The 19,725-nt window shown below is 37.5% G+C and overlaps 1 protein-coding gene across 2 annotated transcripts in view; it reads right to left on the minus strand.

Moving 5' to 3' along the window:
* The window catches only part of RPS6KA3 (ribosomal protein S6 kinase A3), a 61,524-nt gene that overhangs the window by 26,429 nt on the left and 15,370 nt on the right, over positions 1 to 19,725 (minus strand). For both annotated transcript variants that reach the window (XM_085323174.1, XM_085323173.1), the window contains exons 2-8: positions 15,212 to 15,328; positions 13,048 to 13,129; positions 6,124 to 6,204; positions 4,995 to 5,074; positions 4,329 to 4,435; positions 1,781 to 1,818; positions 1,265 to 1,407 (exon numbers count right to left, since the gene is read on the minus strand). In XM_085323174.1, coding sequence (XP_085179300.1) covers positions 1,265 to 1,407; positions 1,781 to 1,818; positions 4,329 to 4,435; positions 4,995 to 5,074; positions 6,124 to 6,204; positions 13,048 to 13,129; positions 15,212 to 15,328 — 648 coding nt within the window. The remainder of the gene's footprint in view (positions 1 to 1,264; positions 1,408 to 1,780; positions 1,819 to 4,328; positions 4,436 to 4,994; positions 5,075 to 6,123; positions 6,205 to 13,047; positions 13,130 to 15,211; positions 15,329 to 19,725) is intronic.

The raw sequence follows: 19,725 nt of genomic DNA on the forward strand, positions 1-19,725 counted from the left end.
TGTTTTCCATGTATTAATTTAGAGAATTTTAAGCCATATTTTCAAATTCAAAACAGAAGCAAAAGTWTTTTAAATGCAGTGCACTTAGACTGTGGAAGTTACACCAGTAAAGTCCAGTATCTTTCAGCAGTTTTTAATCTTAACATAAGTACTTTATAAGCACAAAATTATGTTTTCCGATTTTATAAACTAAAGTTGAAAATTTTAAACTATGCTTTCAACAACAAATAGCCTCAACTACATTGTAGTTATTTAATTGATGCCCAAGCTTCATTTTGACATAGAGGCTKCTCAGAGCTTACAGCAATGCTAAAATGTGTTCTCACTGATAAAATGTGCAGTTGCGAGGGTGTACATGTGTGTGTCTGTCTGGAGAAAGTTTAGTTACCAGGTGCTACTTTTACACAGTCAACTTTCAGATCATATCAGCATTCCAAATGGTAAAAAAGGTGATAGGATAGCTTATTTTCAAGACRTAAGAGTCCTCATACTACAAAGCCCATAGATTGGTTGTACTGTTATAGTTACATAGGTACTACAGAAGCAGTACGGAACAAAACCATTTCCTTTCAAAAAATACAATTATTTAATCTTGCTGTCAAAAACACACACAAAGATAAATATTAGAAGTCACTCAGCATGCCTAAACTACCATATATGATCATTTTCTTTTTTAAATCTGTATTTACTATGCAAATTAGTTCCTCTGACCCTGCAACTTAACAAGTTAGCTTCCTGCAGAATCATCATTATGGATGGTCCTGCTGACAACTATACCGCATACCAGCTCTGTGTCATTCAGATTATTTTGAGATGTGCAAAATAAGATCTGCCAATATTTCCTTAACTTTTAATTACACTAGAGAACATAATCAGAAAAATAGAGTTTACAGTTTTTTTTCCACTTGAAAGTAAATTCAATTTTAAAATTTGGATCTAGGTTTCTCCCTCACCTTGAAAAACAAATCAATATTTTTTACTCCATATACTTATGTATTCTTGTTAACCTCTCTAATGTTCAACTACAACAGATATGTAATATTTCACTCAAACAGAAATAAAAGGGTAGCATATTACTGATACTGAAAGGAGATCTAGTTCGCATCTTGATCCAAACTCTGCAGTGCTGTTAATTTCACATGATTTGGATTTTTTTTGGTAGTTAGAATTCATTTAARGCTCACCTTACAATTTAATGTTTGATTTGTTTCAGCAATCTCGCTCAGTACAGTTTTGGTATCATTTACATTTACCAGAAACCTACCATCAAAACACCAAAAGACCACCAGTCTGCACTCTGTGTATGGCCTCGTCGATTAACAACTTCTGGTGCCATATATTCCACTGTCCCACAGAAAGAGTAGGCTTTCTTTTCATGATCAATTGACTCTTTGCTTAAGCCAAAATCTGGAAGGGAAAAATAGGTCTGAAATACTATCTGTCTATAGCTGTTTATATGTGCGTGTGTGTTTGTCTATGCATGTATATATATCATTCATATTCTTACCATAATGTGAAATGCAATGCCTTTACCATTCATGTGTATAGCCAAGTATATATGTAAATTAATTTCCCCCACCAAATGATTACAGACCTATAGCATCAGCCTTATGTTCAAAAAAGGTATCTTATTTAAATGTTAATACATTTCATTTATTCAACATTAAATAACACTCTCCACTCCATGAAATTACTTACTAATATTTCTCTGAAAAAGAAAATTCAGAAATTTTTATTATAAACAGAAAAGATCCAGTTGTTGCAATTTCCCTTTATTCACCTGTCAATTTGATATGTCCTTCTTCGTCAAGCAGTATGCTAAAAAACAAAGGAATAAAGTAAGCTATTTTGAGTATCTTAACTGTTATTTTGGAAAATGCACTGATAAGATTTAAGAACAAAAAAAAATAGAATATACAAAGACAGGTAAAAGTGAACATGCATGGAAATGAAACATTAGGATGAGATAATTTAAATGCATATGTTTTGTTTCCTTTGATTCTTTCATATTAAAGAATATAAAACAGAATCAACATATCAGATTTTTGTTAAATTTGCTTGTATTCAGTGTGGCAGACAGTAGCTTTTATCTTGAACTTTCATTTTTAGCCACCTGCATGTCATTATCACAATATTGTTAGAAWTATTTTTATTTCTCTTATACTAAGCAAGAAAGTTGTAACAGTTAATATAACATGTCTGCATACATATAAATTGTATATTCATTTGTATTCAGAAATTTCAAAGGGGTGTTGACCTCCAAATAAATATCCTCACATAATGAATACCATCACGGTGTTTTTATCAAAGCATAGGACACTAGGTCCTGTAGGACCTATATACTTAAAGCAGGCCTTATGTTTCCATCTATGTTTATGTAACCACAAGAAAAGCCACGCTTCTCTCAGACACCAACTATCCTTAACAATCACTGAACGCAATGACAATTCAAAGCATTCAAAATACGACAACACCTGCACTGCAGTCTTAGAAGGTACTTTGGCTTCCGCTGTGAGAGCTGCATTTCCTCTCTGTGATAACATGCAGACRCTTGTCCATTCCCCCCGTCCTTTCCTTTCCTCATTCCAGTTTCCATGGTGGGAAACGGTCCCACAGTATAGATACAGCCTGTGAGAGTTACTATCATCTCATCTATAACTTGCAAAAAATTTCAACTTTTGAAAGATGTTGAATCAGATGCATGCAAGACTTAAAATCAAGGTTTTGATAGGTATGGACATACGCAAATTTAAGAAAAAAGCACCTGAAGCATTTGCTGTTTAGTCTTAACAATTACTGTTTCATCTTCCTCCTTATTAAAGTAGATGTTAGCAACAATTGAAAAAAACTGAAGTCCTCTTGCTTTCCTTTCAAAATTTTCTATTTGGTAAGCTTGTTTTCCTCACTTCATAATTACTTAATAGAACACTTTCAAGGTTTAAAGGTAATTCATCTCCCTGTTTGTCTGTAAGTCATCAAGGAAGATCATATATATCTGAAAATACTGTCACAGACAACACAGAATATTAAGCATCAAATACCTCAAGATATGCTGCAATTATGTTTGGGATATCAGACACGAAAAGAAATAAGAAAAATGATTTCTCCCCCTTAGATTAGGTGCAACTCCCACTCAACCCCTAAATATGTCCAAATTGCCTATCTGAGTATGAATCTTGCCCCTTCCTGTCAGACAGCACTAAAAATTTTTAAGTTTCTGTCCATTTTTACAAAATCTATACTAATGGAAACTCCATGTAAGTCAGCTTTTCGGATTTTTCTCATCTGTGTTTGCCCTTTCCACCAATACTCTACATGAGACAGTTATCTCACATAAACTTTTCAGGTTTTCTATATAAGGCGTAATAGAGAATTGAGATCAAAGACATTAGGGCTGCACAATAACTACAGATTTCCCAACACTAAGACAGGTACATTAACCATCTGATTAAGCACAACTGAGGAGATGCACACTTTGTATTTTCGCTTAGGACATCTCTCCAGGTAAACAGTAATGCTGCAGCATACACAAAAACTTCAGCATTTTATATCTGAGAGGTCCAAATGTTCCAGATAGTACTACTGACAAGACAAGAAACATTTTCTTCTTCATATCTCGTAAAACCTAAGAGAAGTAATGAAGGAAARAAAGAGTAGATAGAATTCAGTCATTTGAAAGAGGCAGGGATGACTAAACTATTGAGAAGTAACACTACACTGTAGTTCACTGTAGTAGTGTAATTGTAGCTTTAAGCCTGTTCTAAGTTTTCTGTGTAATTATTTAATTGTYAATAGTTTAAGTAAAGTAGGTGACTTACTATTTTCACATTTTACTTCAAACTGCAAACTCCTTTCCAAAGCTGACTTTTAAAATACATTGCACTCAGAGCATAAAAAACTGTTTATAGTTAAGCTTTCAAATGCAGAAATACAAAACTCAGCTGTAACCTCATGCCATGTATTTGTTTTTACTTTATCTTTAGTCCAAAAACTCTACAATAACACCAAAAACAAAAGCATAAAAAGAACTCTTCCCAAAACAAACAAAATACACGTATCCTTCCCTATTCTGCACTCTGCAACACTTGGAAAATGAAAGGTATATATTTTCCAGTATACTTAAAGCCACAGTAACAGGGATGTACTCAAACTAGATGCTCATTTTCTAGTGGAAATAAAATCCAATCCTTTTAATTAAACAAGGTTTTTTCCTCCCCTGATCACCCTACAAAGTAAACTACAAAGTTTAACAGCTGGGAAGAGAAGCGGACAAGTAGAACTGCTATAAAAAACAAATTAATATTGCATTTGCTGCAGCTGATTCTTACTTTTCTGGTTTCAGGTCCCTGTATATTATTCCAAGACTATGTAGATGATCTAAAGCAAGTGCTAATTCCGCCAAGTAAAATTTAACATCATCTTCCGTGAACATCACCTGAAAAAGCAAAATTATTTATTTAAAATATAAAACTTCTCAAGTTCCCATCAGCAGTGAGCATCTGAGTCGTTTTGCAAAACATGTCTTCAAAATAATCACAGTCATTCTGATAAAAAAAATCAGAAATTCAAATTGCTTGCTTAGACAAATTCAGATTTTATTATCAAAAAATGATACACAAACTACTTAATTTAAATCCAACAAATTCTTCATATAAATATATATTCTGAGACACATATTGAAATGTAGTAGCAGTAGCAGAAAAACTACGCCAGATGTAAAAATAATATRGAGAGACTGCTTGCCGAAGCTTTTTCAAAAACAATGTAAATTACAACAACAGCATACTGATGAAGTGGATACTTTGTGTAAGAAAAACACACACACACACATATATATGTGTGTGTATATATATATATATGTATGTATGTATATATATATTTAAAAAAATTCAAAACTTTATTCAATGAAAACCAAATCAAAACTAAACTCTCCTAATATAAGCAGCTAGTAGTCAATTTTCTTATTTTAAAAATTTGTTTTGATAAAAGTTTACCTCTTTGGATAATCGTGTAAACAAGTCTCCTCCCCTGAGAAAATCCAAAATAAGATATAGCTTCCCTTCTGTTTGAAAAGCTGAAAAGATCAACATAAAAATATTAAACACCATCTATTTTTTTTAGATACCATCTATCTATTTTTACAGAAGAATAATATGTCAAAACAATTTACCCTTGATTTCATTATCTATACTATTCTTTTTCCTTTTTGGAATAATTTAATTAAAAAATTAACTTTTTTTTAATCATGAAGCAAGTAAGTTTTGTAGTGTGTGAAAGTAAATCAAATCATTAATGGAATTCATAAAAAATGAATTAGTCAGCATTTCATTCCAAATTTTGGCAGTAGAAAGCCTAGACTTAAAAGGGCAGAACTAGTGCATTCTAATACTTCCAGAAACTCAGCTTGATAGGGAGATCTAGTATAGTGTGCATTAGAGAGAAAATTAAACAGTGAAAGCTACATTATATAAGCCACCTCAGAGAGGGACAGATCAGAAGACTGAACTATGGAAAATCTGGATCTTAAAGGAAAAGTATTAATTAAAGCATTCTCGTTTGTAAGAATAGCAGCACAGCGTGTTCAAGCAAATACTTTATGTTGATACAATAAACAACATTCTCTCTCTTTTTTGGTTTACTTTCTGCATGACACATTAAGATTAACTTTCTTTTTCCCCCCTAATGATTAAATTTTTATGGTTGCCAATACCACCGAAATGAAAAGTCATATTCTCACCAACAGCGATGCAATTGGAAGTAATGCAACTCTATATGTTGTTGTCTATAGAGCACTTCAAGGATAAGAAATCATTTTAAAAATAAGTGAAAGATATATACAGAAAACACTACATTTTAGAACAAAATGGCTACATATAAACAGATAACTGTCCTTTTAAATAGAGCAAAATGCTATGAACTCAATCCTGTGAAGACTTGCTACTAAGTATTGAGTTAGCGGTATGCATATATGGCAAGAAATTTACCACATAGCAAGCCTTTGCAGGATCAGTGTTTAGATRGTACACTCACTGCTATGATTCTCAGAACCACTAAGCAAGTGTCAGGCACCATCTTGACAAGGACACTTTACTAAGTTTAAAATTGCATCTTTTTGCCACTCACCATAATGTAACTTGACAATAAAAGGATGATTAACTTCTACTAGGATATCACGTTCCATTTTTGTTCGAACTCGATCTCGAACTACAACAGAACAAAGAAAAACAAAACAGAAACCAAATCATACTATGAATCAGTATTTCTATGTTTTCCAATATGCTTCACACTATATACTGTTGTTTCAGTGCTATCTACAGGTCATTATACTTTACACAGAAGGAATATGAGACTTGAAAGAATTTATTTCACACTACAGCCCAATAAATCTCCTCATGCATTTCAATTTGCTCCAGTTTCTGCAATCGGGAAAATCTGATACTGGGTAAATAAATTTAGCAAAAGCATAAGAAGCATAACAAAGTATACAGCAGATAGAGGTAACTGCTTAAACAGTATAAAAAAGATGGCCACAAAGTTATAAATAAATTTATAATAAAGATATAGTTATACTGTCACAAAGATGCCTGCACTGGTGCTCATTCAAATAACTTATATTATTAAGAAACAAGTGCTTTCACAATCTGGATGGAAGAAAGTTTTTACTTTCTTTACTATGATCGTGCAATATATCCAATGTACTCTGCTTTCAGACAACCAAAAGGTTTGTTTATTTTAAAGGAAAGTTTACTGACAGAGTGAAGATGTACATGGAGGAATGTATCAGAGTAGGACATCAGAAGCAGTTAATGCTCAAGCTGTCCGTGCTGTCCCACTACACTCATTCAGAATGGGACACACGTCTCCTCCCGAGCCACTCTACGTTGAGCTAAGGATCACAAGCAGATGCTCCTGCTACGGGGCTGGCCATCCACAAGGACCAGTAGGGAGCTGGGCACAGTACTCGCACCAGCTACCTGGGTTCCTCCCCTGCCCTTCCCCAGCCTACGCTTGGCTCCCTTCTGAAGCTCCACATACCCCAAGGCACAGGTAAAATTCACCACTCTGACAGATGACAGCAGGCAAAGTTTGCAACAGTGATTTAAGATATTGCATTTCTCTTCCTTTCCCTTATGTACCAGCTTATTACTACCCCCTTGCCAAGCATTACCACTTTTTGAAGTAAATGAACATTTGTAGTGGGGATGCTGGGGTGCTTTGCATGGGAGAGGGCCATGAGCTGCCCCACAAAAGAARGGCATGTAAGGAGAAATGCAAACAGATGCACTTGGAGAAATGAAACAGAGATGGCATGTGGAAGGTGGCATTGCTGGGGACACAGCAGGAAGCATTCCGTGCTGCTGCAGGGACACCCCCAAAGGCAGCACAGAGTGCTGGGGACCCACGCCAGGGTAGGGACACCCTTGAGGGACCGCAGCCCATGGAGGACCCACACCGGTGTAGGGACTGCTCCGGAGGGACATCAGCCATAAGGGACCCACAGCGGGACAGGCACGCTGCCGATGGGACACGGCCCACTGGGTACGCGTGTCAGGGCAGAGACAATGAGTAAGAAGGACAAGGCAGCAGCAAGAAGCCAACAAGCCCCAGCCCCAATGTCCACTGCCTCACCAATGGGATCGGCAGGGGGCCAGAGCGCAACCCGTGGTGGAAACACGGAGGAATGGAGATGAGGAGTGGGGAAGAAAGGTGCTGGGCTGAAGCTGAGCCTGAGAAAAGGAGGAGGAAAAGGCATTTCCTTTAATATTAATTTAATTGTCTATCTTCTTAATTTCTTAATTCCTGAATCTGCAGTTATAAGTTTTTGTTAACTGGCAATGAATTCCTTGAGTCAAAACTGTTTTGCTTACAACACCACCCAAGTGCAATGCATGAAGTCCAGGTCAAAGTTTAAGGTGCCACCATACTTTTGTATAATAAACAAGCTGAAATTCAGATTTACCATATAACAAAGTTGAAAAGAGTCAAGAAGTAAAAGGGTCTTTTAGAAGTTTAGCTCTTCTTTACAGAAGTAGTCACTTACAATAGAGGTATTTAGCAATATAGATAAATTTTCATGAATGAACTTATCAACTTCCCATGTCTGTGCTGAACATAAAATCTTTAAAAAAAGAAGGCACGTAAAATACAGTGCCTCCTCAAATACAGAGCAAATACCACATTTGAATATTGACATTAACATCTGAAGTCATAGAAATGTCACAAGGCACTCATGCGATCTCACTATTTCAAAGGTTCAGATGAATTGCAATATTTAAATTTGGAACATTCCTTCTTTGAATAGATTCATTTCAGAAAAAAATTAAAAAGTTTAAAGTGCGCATAGTTACGAAATGGTCACATGGATAACAAAACGTCTTACTGAAAAGCTGGAATAACTCCAAATTTACAGAACCTTAAGCAAAGAAGCATAAGGAAATGAACACATTTCAGACACTAGTATTAGCCAATACTGGGTAATAATTATTATTAGCAATACTGGCTAATACTGGTGGAGATGGTGGAGTTCAGGATCCGGTGGGGAAGAAGTAAGGCAACAAGCAGGACTGCAACCCTGGACTTCAGGAGAGCAGACTTTGGGCTCTTCAGAGGCCTAATTGGTGGAGCCTCATGGGTTAAGGCCCTAGAGGGAAGGGGGGGTCCAGGAGAGCTGGCTAATACTCAAACATCACTGCCTCCAAGCTCAAGAGCGGTGCATCCCTATGAGTAAGAGCAGCAAAAAGGGCAGGAGAGCTGCATGGGTGAGCAAGGAGCTCTTGGCCAAATTCAGACAGAAGAAAATACACAGAATGTGGAAGAGGGGACAGGCTACTTGGGAGAATTATAGGAGTGCAGTCAGAATATATGGAGATGCAGCGAGGAAGGCTAAGGCCCACTTGGAACTGAGTCTGGCAAGGGATGTCAAGGACACCAGGCAGGGCTTCTTCAAATACATCAGCAGCAAGAGGAGGACTCGGGAAAATGTGGGCCCACTACTGAATGGGGCAGGGGCCCTGGYGACAAGGGATACAGAGAAGGCAGAATTACTGAATGCCTTCTTTGCTTCAKTCTTCACTGCTAAGGGCAGCCCTCAGGAATCCTGTAGCCTGGACGTGAGGGAGAAAGTCCAGAGAAAGGAAGACTTTCCTTTGGTGGAGGAGGATAGGATTAGAGACCTTCTGGGCAGGCTAGACATCCACAAGTCCATGGGCCCTTATGGGATRCACCCACRGGTACTGAGGGAGCTGGCGRATGTTGTTGCCAGGCTGCTCTCCATCATCTTTGAGAGGTGTCTGAGGACTGGAAGAAAGCCAGTGTCACTCCAGTCTTCAAGAAGGCAAGAAGGAGGACCCAGACAAACAGGCCAGTCAGCCTCACCTCCATCCCTGCAAAGGGGATGGAACAGCTCATTCTGCATGTCATCTCCACACATATGGAGGAAAAGAAGGTGATCGGGAGTAGTCAGCATGGATTCACCAAGGCGAAATCCTGCTTAACCCATCTGATAGCCTTCTATGACGGAATGACTGGCTGGGTAGATGAGGGGAGAGCAGTGGACATTGTGTACCTTGACTTCAGCAAGGCTTTTGACACTCTCTCCCATAACATCCTCTTAGGTAAGCTCAGGAAGTGTGGGTTAGGTGAGTGCACAGTGAGGTGGATTGAGAACTGGCTGAAAGGCAGAGCTGAGAGGGTCGTCACCAGTGGCGTAGAGTCTAGTTGGAGGCCTGTGGCTAGTGGTGTCCCCCAGGGCTCAGTACCAGGTCCCATCCTGTTCAACTTTTCCATCAATGACCTGAATGAGGGGACAGAGTGCCTCCTCAGCAAGTTTGCTGAGGATACCAAGCTGGGAGGAGTGGCTGACACACCTGAGGGCTCTGCTGCCCTTCAGAGAGACCTGGACAGGCTGGAGACTTGGGCAGAGAGGAACCTTGTGAGGTTCAACAAGGGCAAGTGCAGGGTCCTGCACCTAGGGAAAAATAACCYCAGGCACCAGTACAAGCTGGGGGCTGACCTTGTGGAGAGCAGCTCTGCAGAGAAGGACCTGGGAGTGCTGGTGGATGACAGGTTGACCATGAGCCAGCCATGTGCCCTTGTGGCCAAGAAGGCCAATGATCTCCTGGGGTGCRTTGGGAAGAGCGTTGCCAGCAGGTCGAGGGAGGTGATCCTGCCCCCCTACTCAGCCCTGGGGAGGCCTCATCTTGAGTACTGCCTCCAGTGCTGGGCTCCCCAGGACAAGAGAGACATGGAGCTACTGGAGAGTCCAGCGGAGGGTTACAAAGATGATCAGAGGGCTGGAGCACCTGCCCTATGAAGAACGGCTGCGAGAGCTGGGCCTCTTCAGCCTGGGGAAGAGAAGGCTGAGGGGGGATCTTATCAATGTGTATACTTACCTGCTGGCAACGCTCTTCCCAACGCACCCCAGGAGACCATTGGACTTCTTGGCCACAAGGGCACATTGCTGGCTCATGGTCAACCTGTCATCCACCAGCAGTCCGTGAAGGGAGGGTGTCAAGGAGATGGGGACAAATTCTTTTCAGTTGTCCCGTGTGACAGGACAAGAGGCAATGGGCAGAAATTGAACCACAAGAAGTTCTGCCTGAATGTGAGGGGGAATTTCTTCACTGTGAGAGTAACAGAGCACTGGACCAGGTTGCCCAGAGAGGTTGTGGAGTCTCCTTCTCTGGAGATCTTCAAGGCCTGCCTGGATGCAACCCTGTCTAACATGCTCTAGGTGATGCTTGAGCTGGGAGGTTGGACTAGATGATCTCCAGAGGTCCCTTCCAACCTTACTGATTCTATGAATACTGACTTTAAAACCTAACTTTTGTCAACTACTATTTCCATGTGCATACTGCTGGAAGTAACAAATTGGTTTAGGAGTGAAAACTTTCTTTCACGTATTTTGATAAATTACTTGCGTTGCAGTGTATGCCAGGAGACTGGTAAGTTTCCTGGTGATATATTAAGAGAAAAAAAATTGCTYTGTCAAATTAACTGAGCCTGTTCATTTTTAATTTCTTTCTTAATATGGTTGATGCCAGACTCTCTAGCAATTATTTAGTCCTATTTCTTTCCATCTCTCCTACAGGGGCTTTGAAAGATGATACATCCTTTCATTGTATGTTAATAAACTAGTCTCTGCACTAAAATTGTTGTGTGTATTCCTGAACGTGCTCTAAACATTAAAACATTGGACTGTGTTTAGTTACATCAGTGTATTCTGGCTAATACGGCTGCATTCCTCAGAGTTGTCTCCCTAAATTTGCTTTGAGAATCATGAACATTGCCTTCAAATAACAAGAAATCTTAAAGGGTATTTTTTAACTCTAATGTTACATTATAAAAAGTCTTCTGGAGTAGATCTGAAAGAGCTGAAGATCCTTAGACAAATCAAGTCATGCAGTGTATTATTTAAAATTACAGTATCAGCTCTTTAAAAATACATCTACCTAGTTTTTTTCTATTGGAAAAAAATAATAAATATTAATAGACTTCAACAGTAACCTTCATTTGTCTATAACTTCTTTTCTTAAAGCATGAACTTAAACAGAATTCCGTTCAAAAGCACCTGAAAATCCAGCAAAAGCATTGAGAAATGTGGCATCCTCCTGTTACTGACACCTTTCTGCTCATGCCTTTTGCATCCTTGAATTCTTAATGCCTTGAAGCATCTACATTTCTAAGCAAAAGTCACACTTTCAGTTTCAGGGAGTATCTATCAGTCTCCACATCCACACACTAATCCGCCTTTGACTCTAGCTATTAGCAGGTTTGGGAATGAAAATCTACGGAGAATATCAGAGCAATTGAAATAAATGGATACCACATTCAAAAAAATATAAGTAAATAATGAGAACCTCTGCCACAAAACATCAAGATATAAGAAACTCTTCAAAAAACACTCAAAGCCTTTTAGTATTAAATAAAAGTGAAGCATAATGAGATCCACAAGACAGACATTCAACACTAGTTCTTAACCAGGAAAACTTCAGGATCAACATTTTAACAGAGTTTGTAATTCAATGCAAGTATGCAGTTTTCATTCACTAGTCCCTATGAATGTTTTCAGATGAAAATTCACATTAAAATCACAAATCAGTAAAATAGAGCAATAACATAGGTAACACACCACAGGTTGTTGAAACTCTCCCAAAACTATTACTTCAATTTCAACTGTAGCCATAAGTTACTTTAAAAGAATCACAAATAGTCTCAAATACAGAAGTATAAAACAAGGGCATGAAGAAAAAAATCATACACACACACACACACACACACACACACACACATCACGGTTAGGGGATTTACAGTGTGATAGATCCCTTTCCTTTTCATCTATAATTGAAAATACATTTTTTCTTTTTTTCTATGGTAAACTACAGGACAAGAACTGAGATTGTTCAGGTGTGAACTTTTTATTTTATTACTGATATCACCCAAACACCCAAGAAACTAAACATTTTAAGGACTCTTTTTAAAATTCATTTTTTTTCAAGCAAATAAGATCGACCTAAATTTTCATGAAATATATCTTATACCCAGAGCAAGTGCTAAAGTTTTGGGAAAATATACAGTACATTGCTGATATAAAAGAAATTAAACTCTTGTGTTAAGAGCTTTTATAATAAAACAGCTGATATAATGTCCTTGTAAATATCATGACCTAAATTTAAACTGAGCAGAAGGCTGGAACTATATCCTTAGTGATGTACAGCAAATGTAAAAAGGAAGGATATTAAGTTTCAACTAACAGCTCAGAAGCAAGTCATCTGGCAGATATAAAACAGCTACCCTAGTAAAATCATCCTGCTACAAACAACGAAAAGGAGCTAACACTTAAAATAGGAGAGAATTTATTCTCCCACATAACCCTATCAATGCAATATTTCTGAGTACTATGTTCTTCAGGGTTTACAAAACAAAGCAGTAAGTTCTACTGTTTGCTGTTTGGTAACAGTAAGCTCTAAGATACAATCTTTTTAAATGCCTGCAAGTAAAAATTAAGTTTTGTTATTACATCTATCACTTGCTCTAAACAGTACGTACCTTTCAAGGTGGCCTTTTTTAATACCTTCATTGCATAAAGCTGTCTAGCATCTGATCCTGAGATTTTTTTGACAAGAAATACCTGCATTGAAAAATAATTTGTAAAAGAAAATAWGGATAAGTCAGATTACTATATTTTGCTATTTACTACTTCCATCACTTTTTTTTTTTAAGATTCTGTAAAACCCGAATGCAAGGTTTCCTTACATTTTTACGTACTATCCCTTTCATAAACTAAAAGGTTCATTCAAGGCAAACAATCTGTGAAATTCTGATTTAACTTAATTGATTTCAGCAAATAAAAGCACAAAATTTGAATCTCTCAGAAATTAAGAAAAATCTACATGAAACATGAAATTCAACTTTCTAATTGTCTTGTTAAAAAAGTCTTTAAATATTAAAATACAGAATATTAATATAAATCTCTCAAGTATAAAGTAAAATCCTGACAAAAACCCCTATAAACTTATGAGAACCAACCTCTTACATACCTTTTTTGATACATCATGGTTGAATTTTACATGCACCAATAAAGTAAAACCAGACTCTAGCAAAAGGAGCTCATTTCCTTTTCTAGAGTAATAAGATTTTGAGTGGAATTGATTTTAATATCTTTAATCCAAAACGAATTCCAGTAGAATCAAATTTTAGATTTAGTAATCAGAAAAGTAAAGTATACCGGTCATAGGTTTTCTGATTGTTTAGGAGAAAATGAGGAAGACAGTGGTAAATGAAAATGCTGAACAAGTGTTCTATTATATGAATTTTATCTGTTTTTCTTTTTTAAATACAATTCGCACTTATGTTTAACATTCCTTTGCATTACCAGAACAGCACGAAGAGGCCTTTAAAGAGACTATCTTGCCTGCTTTTCAAGAGAAGCAGTGAGATCTTCTCAAATTATTAGTATAAATAGATTCCTGTTTTTTTGTAATATTATTCTTTTTTGCATAAAGGCTAAAGCAACTGAAGAGAAGTAGTACTTTTCTGGTATTATGAATCAGCTGAATAGTTCTTTTTACTTTTTCAAAAATTGCCTACAAAGGAATACACAGCATTGAACTTAGTTTTATCAAGAAAATCAGAAGAATTGCTGAAGTGATCACAAGTTTATTAGCTTATAGTTCTTTATCCTTGAATGATTTACTTTAGTATGATTCTGGATGAAATCAAACAACATAGGAAATAAAGAATCTTTGGAATCAGACTTCCCCATGAATGCTTACTAGTTTGAGAACAGAATGTAACAGTTTCTAAATACCCAAATTTCCAATCTTAATTGGAACTGCTAGTTCAATTAATACAACTACTAGTAACTTTCTATCACTAAAACAGGATTGGACATTATTCTCATCTTCCTCATATCAAATATTTGTTTGGTTTTATATACTGGAATGTAACATTTTGCAGTTATGACTTTAATGTAAGGTTGAAAACGGACTTCAAGGCTCTATTTGCTTACATGGCATACTCGTTTGTTTCTCAAAGATCTCTTTGTCACATGAAATTAATGCTTTAAGTTGGATTTGAACAGCTAAATGTATGGATCATGTACAACTAGAGAGAACTCAGTGTGGGCAATACCCACTAAAATCAAGATAATTTGTGTCTTACCCAAATTATGACAAATAATCCCTAAAATAACACTGGGGTATATCATGTTTAATGCAATGACTAAATTGTCTAAAATCTGTTCTTAGGATTACAATCCATTACAAAAATAAATTCTTCCTATAGTTTCTGTATGGGCAATAAGTCACCATTCACAAGTTAGCAACTGGGATTTTTTTCTTCAATATTTCTCAATTACTTTTACTATGTTTATTATATTTTGTTGTGTCCCAGCCCTGATCCCCTCAAACACAGTAGATTAAGAGGTACAGAAAAACAACACCCTTTTTWAAGGGTGAATACTTGTTACTTCATAACAAGTCATTTTTTTTTATGGATCTTTGCAACCTACATCTAGGATAAACTGGAATAGTTRTACTGCTTTAAGAAGTCCTGCCACAATTACAGCAGCTAGCTTGTGCAAATCTAGGAAGTGGTCTTGACTGGCAACATTGTTGGAATGCACAATTATGGCTGTTTTAAATAATTCACTCTTAATATTCTTCTATACTAGATCCTGGAAGACTTTATCTGCAGAAGTTCAGTCACCAACCTTTCCAAAGGATCCTTGTCCTAGTACTTTCAGAAGTTCAAATTGCGAAGGGTCTGCTTTCTCATGTCCTTCCTTCACATGATGAGTTATTGCAATTTCTTTGATAGTTCCTTCTTCCTGACAGAGGGGAAAAGTGAAGAGTAGGTCAGTACCTCCCTAAAATGCTTATAAATTCAAAACAGATTGAAAAATATAAATGCCAACACCATATTCCCAACAGTAGCTAAAAATACTGAGCAACCCCCAGAATTAAGATATTTATGAAAAATAAACTACATCTATTACAAAAGGTAGTATTAGTTTAGTTACTACATGGTCTGAACTTTCAGGTATGCACCAGAATCCAGACAATAATGCAGATTTTATTCAAGGCAGCAGTTCTGGTGAAGGAAAAATCTCATTGCCACTAAACTCATGGAGAGTCTACTTTGTAAGAGCTGCCAGTCTTTATCATTTGACTTTATTCTCTGAAAAAAAGAGATCAGAAAACTCTAACAGGCAGTGGATCTTCTAGTATTTTTATGCTCTTCACTCAATTCTATATTTACTTTACCATTATTAAACAAAATTTAAAAGTCTCCTGAAAAAACAATGCTCCTTGCTGCACAAGGAAAGAATTACAGAACTTATCAGCAACTGCAAAAAAGGAAATAAAACACTGCATTCTTTACAAAACTATCTGAAGAATAATCGAGGCATTACTTCTGATTCAACCTAAGCAGCACTGACTGTAAGTTAACATAATAAAACTTAACACAAATAAGCCTAAAGCAATTTCAACTTTCTGTGCACTCTCCTCTTGTTGTTCTTACAGGCTACGGCAAGGAAAAGTTTAAATTTTATTCTTTAGTTAATGAAGAATTCTCAGATCTATATTCTATAAAATAGAGTAATTAATGCTAGTGGTGGGGGAGAAGGAGTAGCATTCTAAATCTGTGCTTCTGCAATGCAAATTTATATATCTTTCTAGCGTTCAGCAAGTATTTTTGTGCAAGAATTTTTGTTAAGTATCCTTTTGCACACGATCATTTCAGTACCACATGTAAATGCACAGCAGCTCTCCGTACATGCGTCTGTTCAAACACGTGCTTCTTCTTGATAAACATTTTTCTTTCAAAAGACTCTGAACTTCTTACCAACCAAAACTGGAAACAAACCAGATGTAACAAACCCTGACTACCTTGACATGCATGCACACACATGTGCATAGAATTTTCAATTGTACACTTTACAAGAAAGCACAGAGCATCCAGGCAACTTTTAAAAACCAAACGTGGAAAAAAAATTATTTTAATGTAATTTTTTTTCTTGGATACTTTAAAACTAGTGAGACAATTAAGAACATGTGGCAATTTCTGCTGCAAAACAACTAAAGTTTTGTGCACGTGTATGTATGCCTGCTGTGTATTACTTCTATTACCAGAAATAATACAAAGAAATCAACAGAAATAATTGAAAGGTTTTATGCTGCAAAAAGATTGCTATATCTCAAATAGCATTAATTATATTAGTTGATAAGTACTGTCTTACAGCAAGCTGGGAGAGAAATAAGCCTTTTGGTCTGGTACTGAATTTGTTTTAAGCTCTGTCTCTGCTCATTCTCTGATATTTGAAAGAACATTTGCCCTGTGTGATATACCCAAACAAAATGGGATGTGGTACAGGGTACTCCTCTCCCCTTTTCTTCCGTTCCCTGACAACAACTTTCACTCCACCACAGATAGGTACCACCACACTAGCAGGTACCAGTGCTCTGGCTGTTGCAACAGTGGGACAGACTCTTTCTCCCAGTTGTAATGACAGCATATTGCCTTCTCTTTCTCCAGCCTTATTAGTAAGGGAAGTAAAAAGGAGCTTTTCAAAGCTTATACTGCAGTCAAGTCTAAATGAAAGTCTCAAGACAGGGTATTTGTTTTTTAGAATCAATCACAGACTCAATCAATCAATCAATCAATCACAGAATCTGTAAGGTTGGAAGGGGCCTCTGGAGATCATCTAGTTCAACTCCCCTGCTCAAGCAGGGTCACCTAGAGCATGGTAGACAGGRTTGCGTCCAGGCGGGCCTTGAAGATCTCCAGAGAAGGAGACTCCACAACCTCTCTGGGCARCCTGTTCCAGTGCTCCGTCACTCTCACAGGGAAGAAATTCCCCCTCACGTTCAGGCAGAACTTCCTGTGCTTCAATTTCTGCCCATTGCCTCTTGTCCTGTCACACGGGACAACTGAAAAGAGTCCAATCCCATCCTCTTGACACCCCTCTCCCTTAAGGTACTTGTAGACATAGATAAGATCCCCCCCTCAGTCTTCTCTTCCCCAGGCTGAAGAGGCCCAGCTCTCACAGCTGTTCCTCATCAGGCAGGTGCTCCAGCCCTAGGATCATCCTCATAGCCCTACACTGGACTCTCTCCAGTAGCTCCATGTCTCTCTTGTYCTGGGGAGCCCAGCACTGGAGGCAGTACTCAAGATGAGGCCTCCCCAGGGCTGAGTAGGGGGGCAGGATCACCTCCCTCGACCTGCTGGCAACGCTCTTCCCAACGCACCCCAGGAGATCATTGGCCTTCTTGGCCACAAGGGCACATGGCTGGCTCATGGTCAACCTGTCATCCACCAGCACTCCCAGGTCCTTCTCTGCAGAGCTGCTCTCCACAAGGTCAGCCCCCAGCTTGTACTGGTGCCTGRGGTTATTTTTCCCTAGGTGCAGGACCCTGCACTTGCCCTTGTTGAACCCCATAAGGTTCTTCTCTGCCCAGCTCTCCAGCCTGTTCAGGTCTCTCTTGAGGCTTTCTTCACACTAAGAAGTAAAGCTGTCACAGAAAGTCTTATTTTTGGAAACTATATTGTGCTAGTCACCTTAAAGTGATTGCTACTGGCCTCCTCATTGTGAAACTAAATATAGAATGTAAGGAAACAAACAGAAGGTAACACTGCACCGAGTTYCCTTAACGTTTCCTCAACACTATAATAGTGTTAAATCAACACTGGCCTGCAAAGGAAGTGAAAAGGCAGTGGAAAACAAGTTTGGGTCTGAATTTAAAACATAACTATTTTAGAATAACTTCCTGTATTGACATAATATGCAGCTCAGAATTATTCTGGTCAGTATTTAAGTGTGAATAAGCTCATAGTAGTGCACATCACAACCTATGTCTATGCGCAGGAATACACACGTGGAAAAGAACACAGAACAGACTGGGGAATATTCTTCMGGCAAATTAAATCCAAAAGAAAAGAAGAGCTAAAAAATTAACAAAGAGAACGAGTTTTTCTCTTCAGAATTCAGCTGCTAATTGGAATAGAAAATATACTCATCAAGAAAAAGGATATACATACAGCTGTTAAACAAGCTGTAAAAATTATCCAACAGTTTAAGTTATAAAAATAATAGCCTAATCTTATTGCTGACCCCTCCCCATATTTTAAGTACTTATCCAACACTGTGAACACTTACTTCTGATAAAAATGCAAGTGCTAGAACAATCTCCTTTACATTCACTTTTTATTCTAGGCTGCATTAAACTCCATTGTAACATAAAATACTTGTTTTTGTTTATGTGGTCTTATTACAGGAGTAACTACTAGCTTATGTATTAATATGAAACCGGACTTCAAATCCTAAAAGCAGTAAAAAAAAAAGAGAAGAGTCAACTGGTTAAATGTTTCTCAGTGGTAATGAAAAAGTCCAGAAAAGCAAGGAAAACATGAGTTTATGTAGAGACTTTTTATTTCTCGGCTTTGTGAATTTTCAGCAGGATGTCTGACAACAGTTGCTCTTTAAGAAGTGCCCCATACAGAGTTGCAGAGCATAACTCTCTGCCTGTCTTACACAGCTTAGCTTATCTGCAGACCTTTTTTTCTAAAAGGTATGTTCTTAGGGAAAAATCAAAAGAAATAAAGAAATTAAGCAGCTCTGTGGCTGATGAACTGGGGGCTGTGGGCAGCTCTCTGAGAACTGCCAGTATTGTGGATGATACTATTCTTACAGGCTTAGACTTTTCACTTTCCTTATTGTTCCTAGTAACTCTGATATTCTTACAGATTGATTTTTTATTTTTATTTTTTTAGTAATTAATATGACTACTGAAAGAGTATATAGCTCGTCTCCCGATTCCAAGAGCCGCTAGGTGCCCTACACAAGGAATGAAGCTTAAGATGATTTGACAGTGGTGAGAGTAAAACAAGTAAAATGGGTCCACAACAGAAATCTGGAGTCTGGGATTAAGCCATCTGTAAATGCTTTAAGAAAAGTAGCAGGACATGCACTTACATCATGACAGTAATGAGAATGCCCTATAAGATATAATCCCATTGCACAACTTAAGCCTAATAAATTTAGAAAATACAGTAAAAATTGATTAGAATTTAACTAGTACAATCTCTGAATTATCTGAGTAGATGGCACAGTATCAGATTTATGCCCTTCATATTAGGGAGAGGAAAACTATCAGGAGTAAGGAACATGAATGCACACAAATACCACAGATTCTGCTGGGCCTAATATTTGCAGTTTCAGTCCTT

This window comes from Rhea americana, unplaced genomic scaffold (assembly GCF_003343005.1).
Source record: "Rhea americana isolate MKP2758 unplaced genomic scaffold, rheAme1 scaffold_82, whole genome shotgun sequence".
Lineage (NCBI taxonomy): Eukaryota > Metazoa > Chordata > Aves > Rheiformes > Rheidae > Rhea > Rhea americana.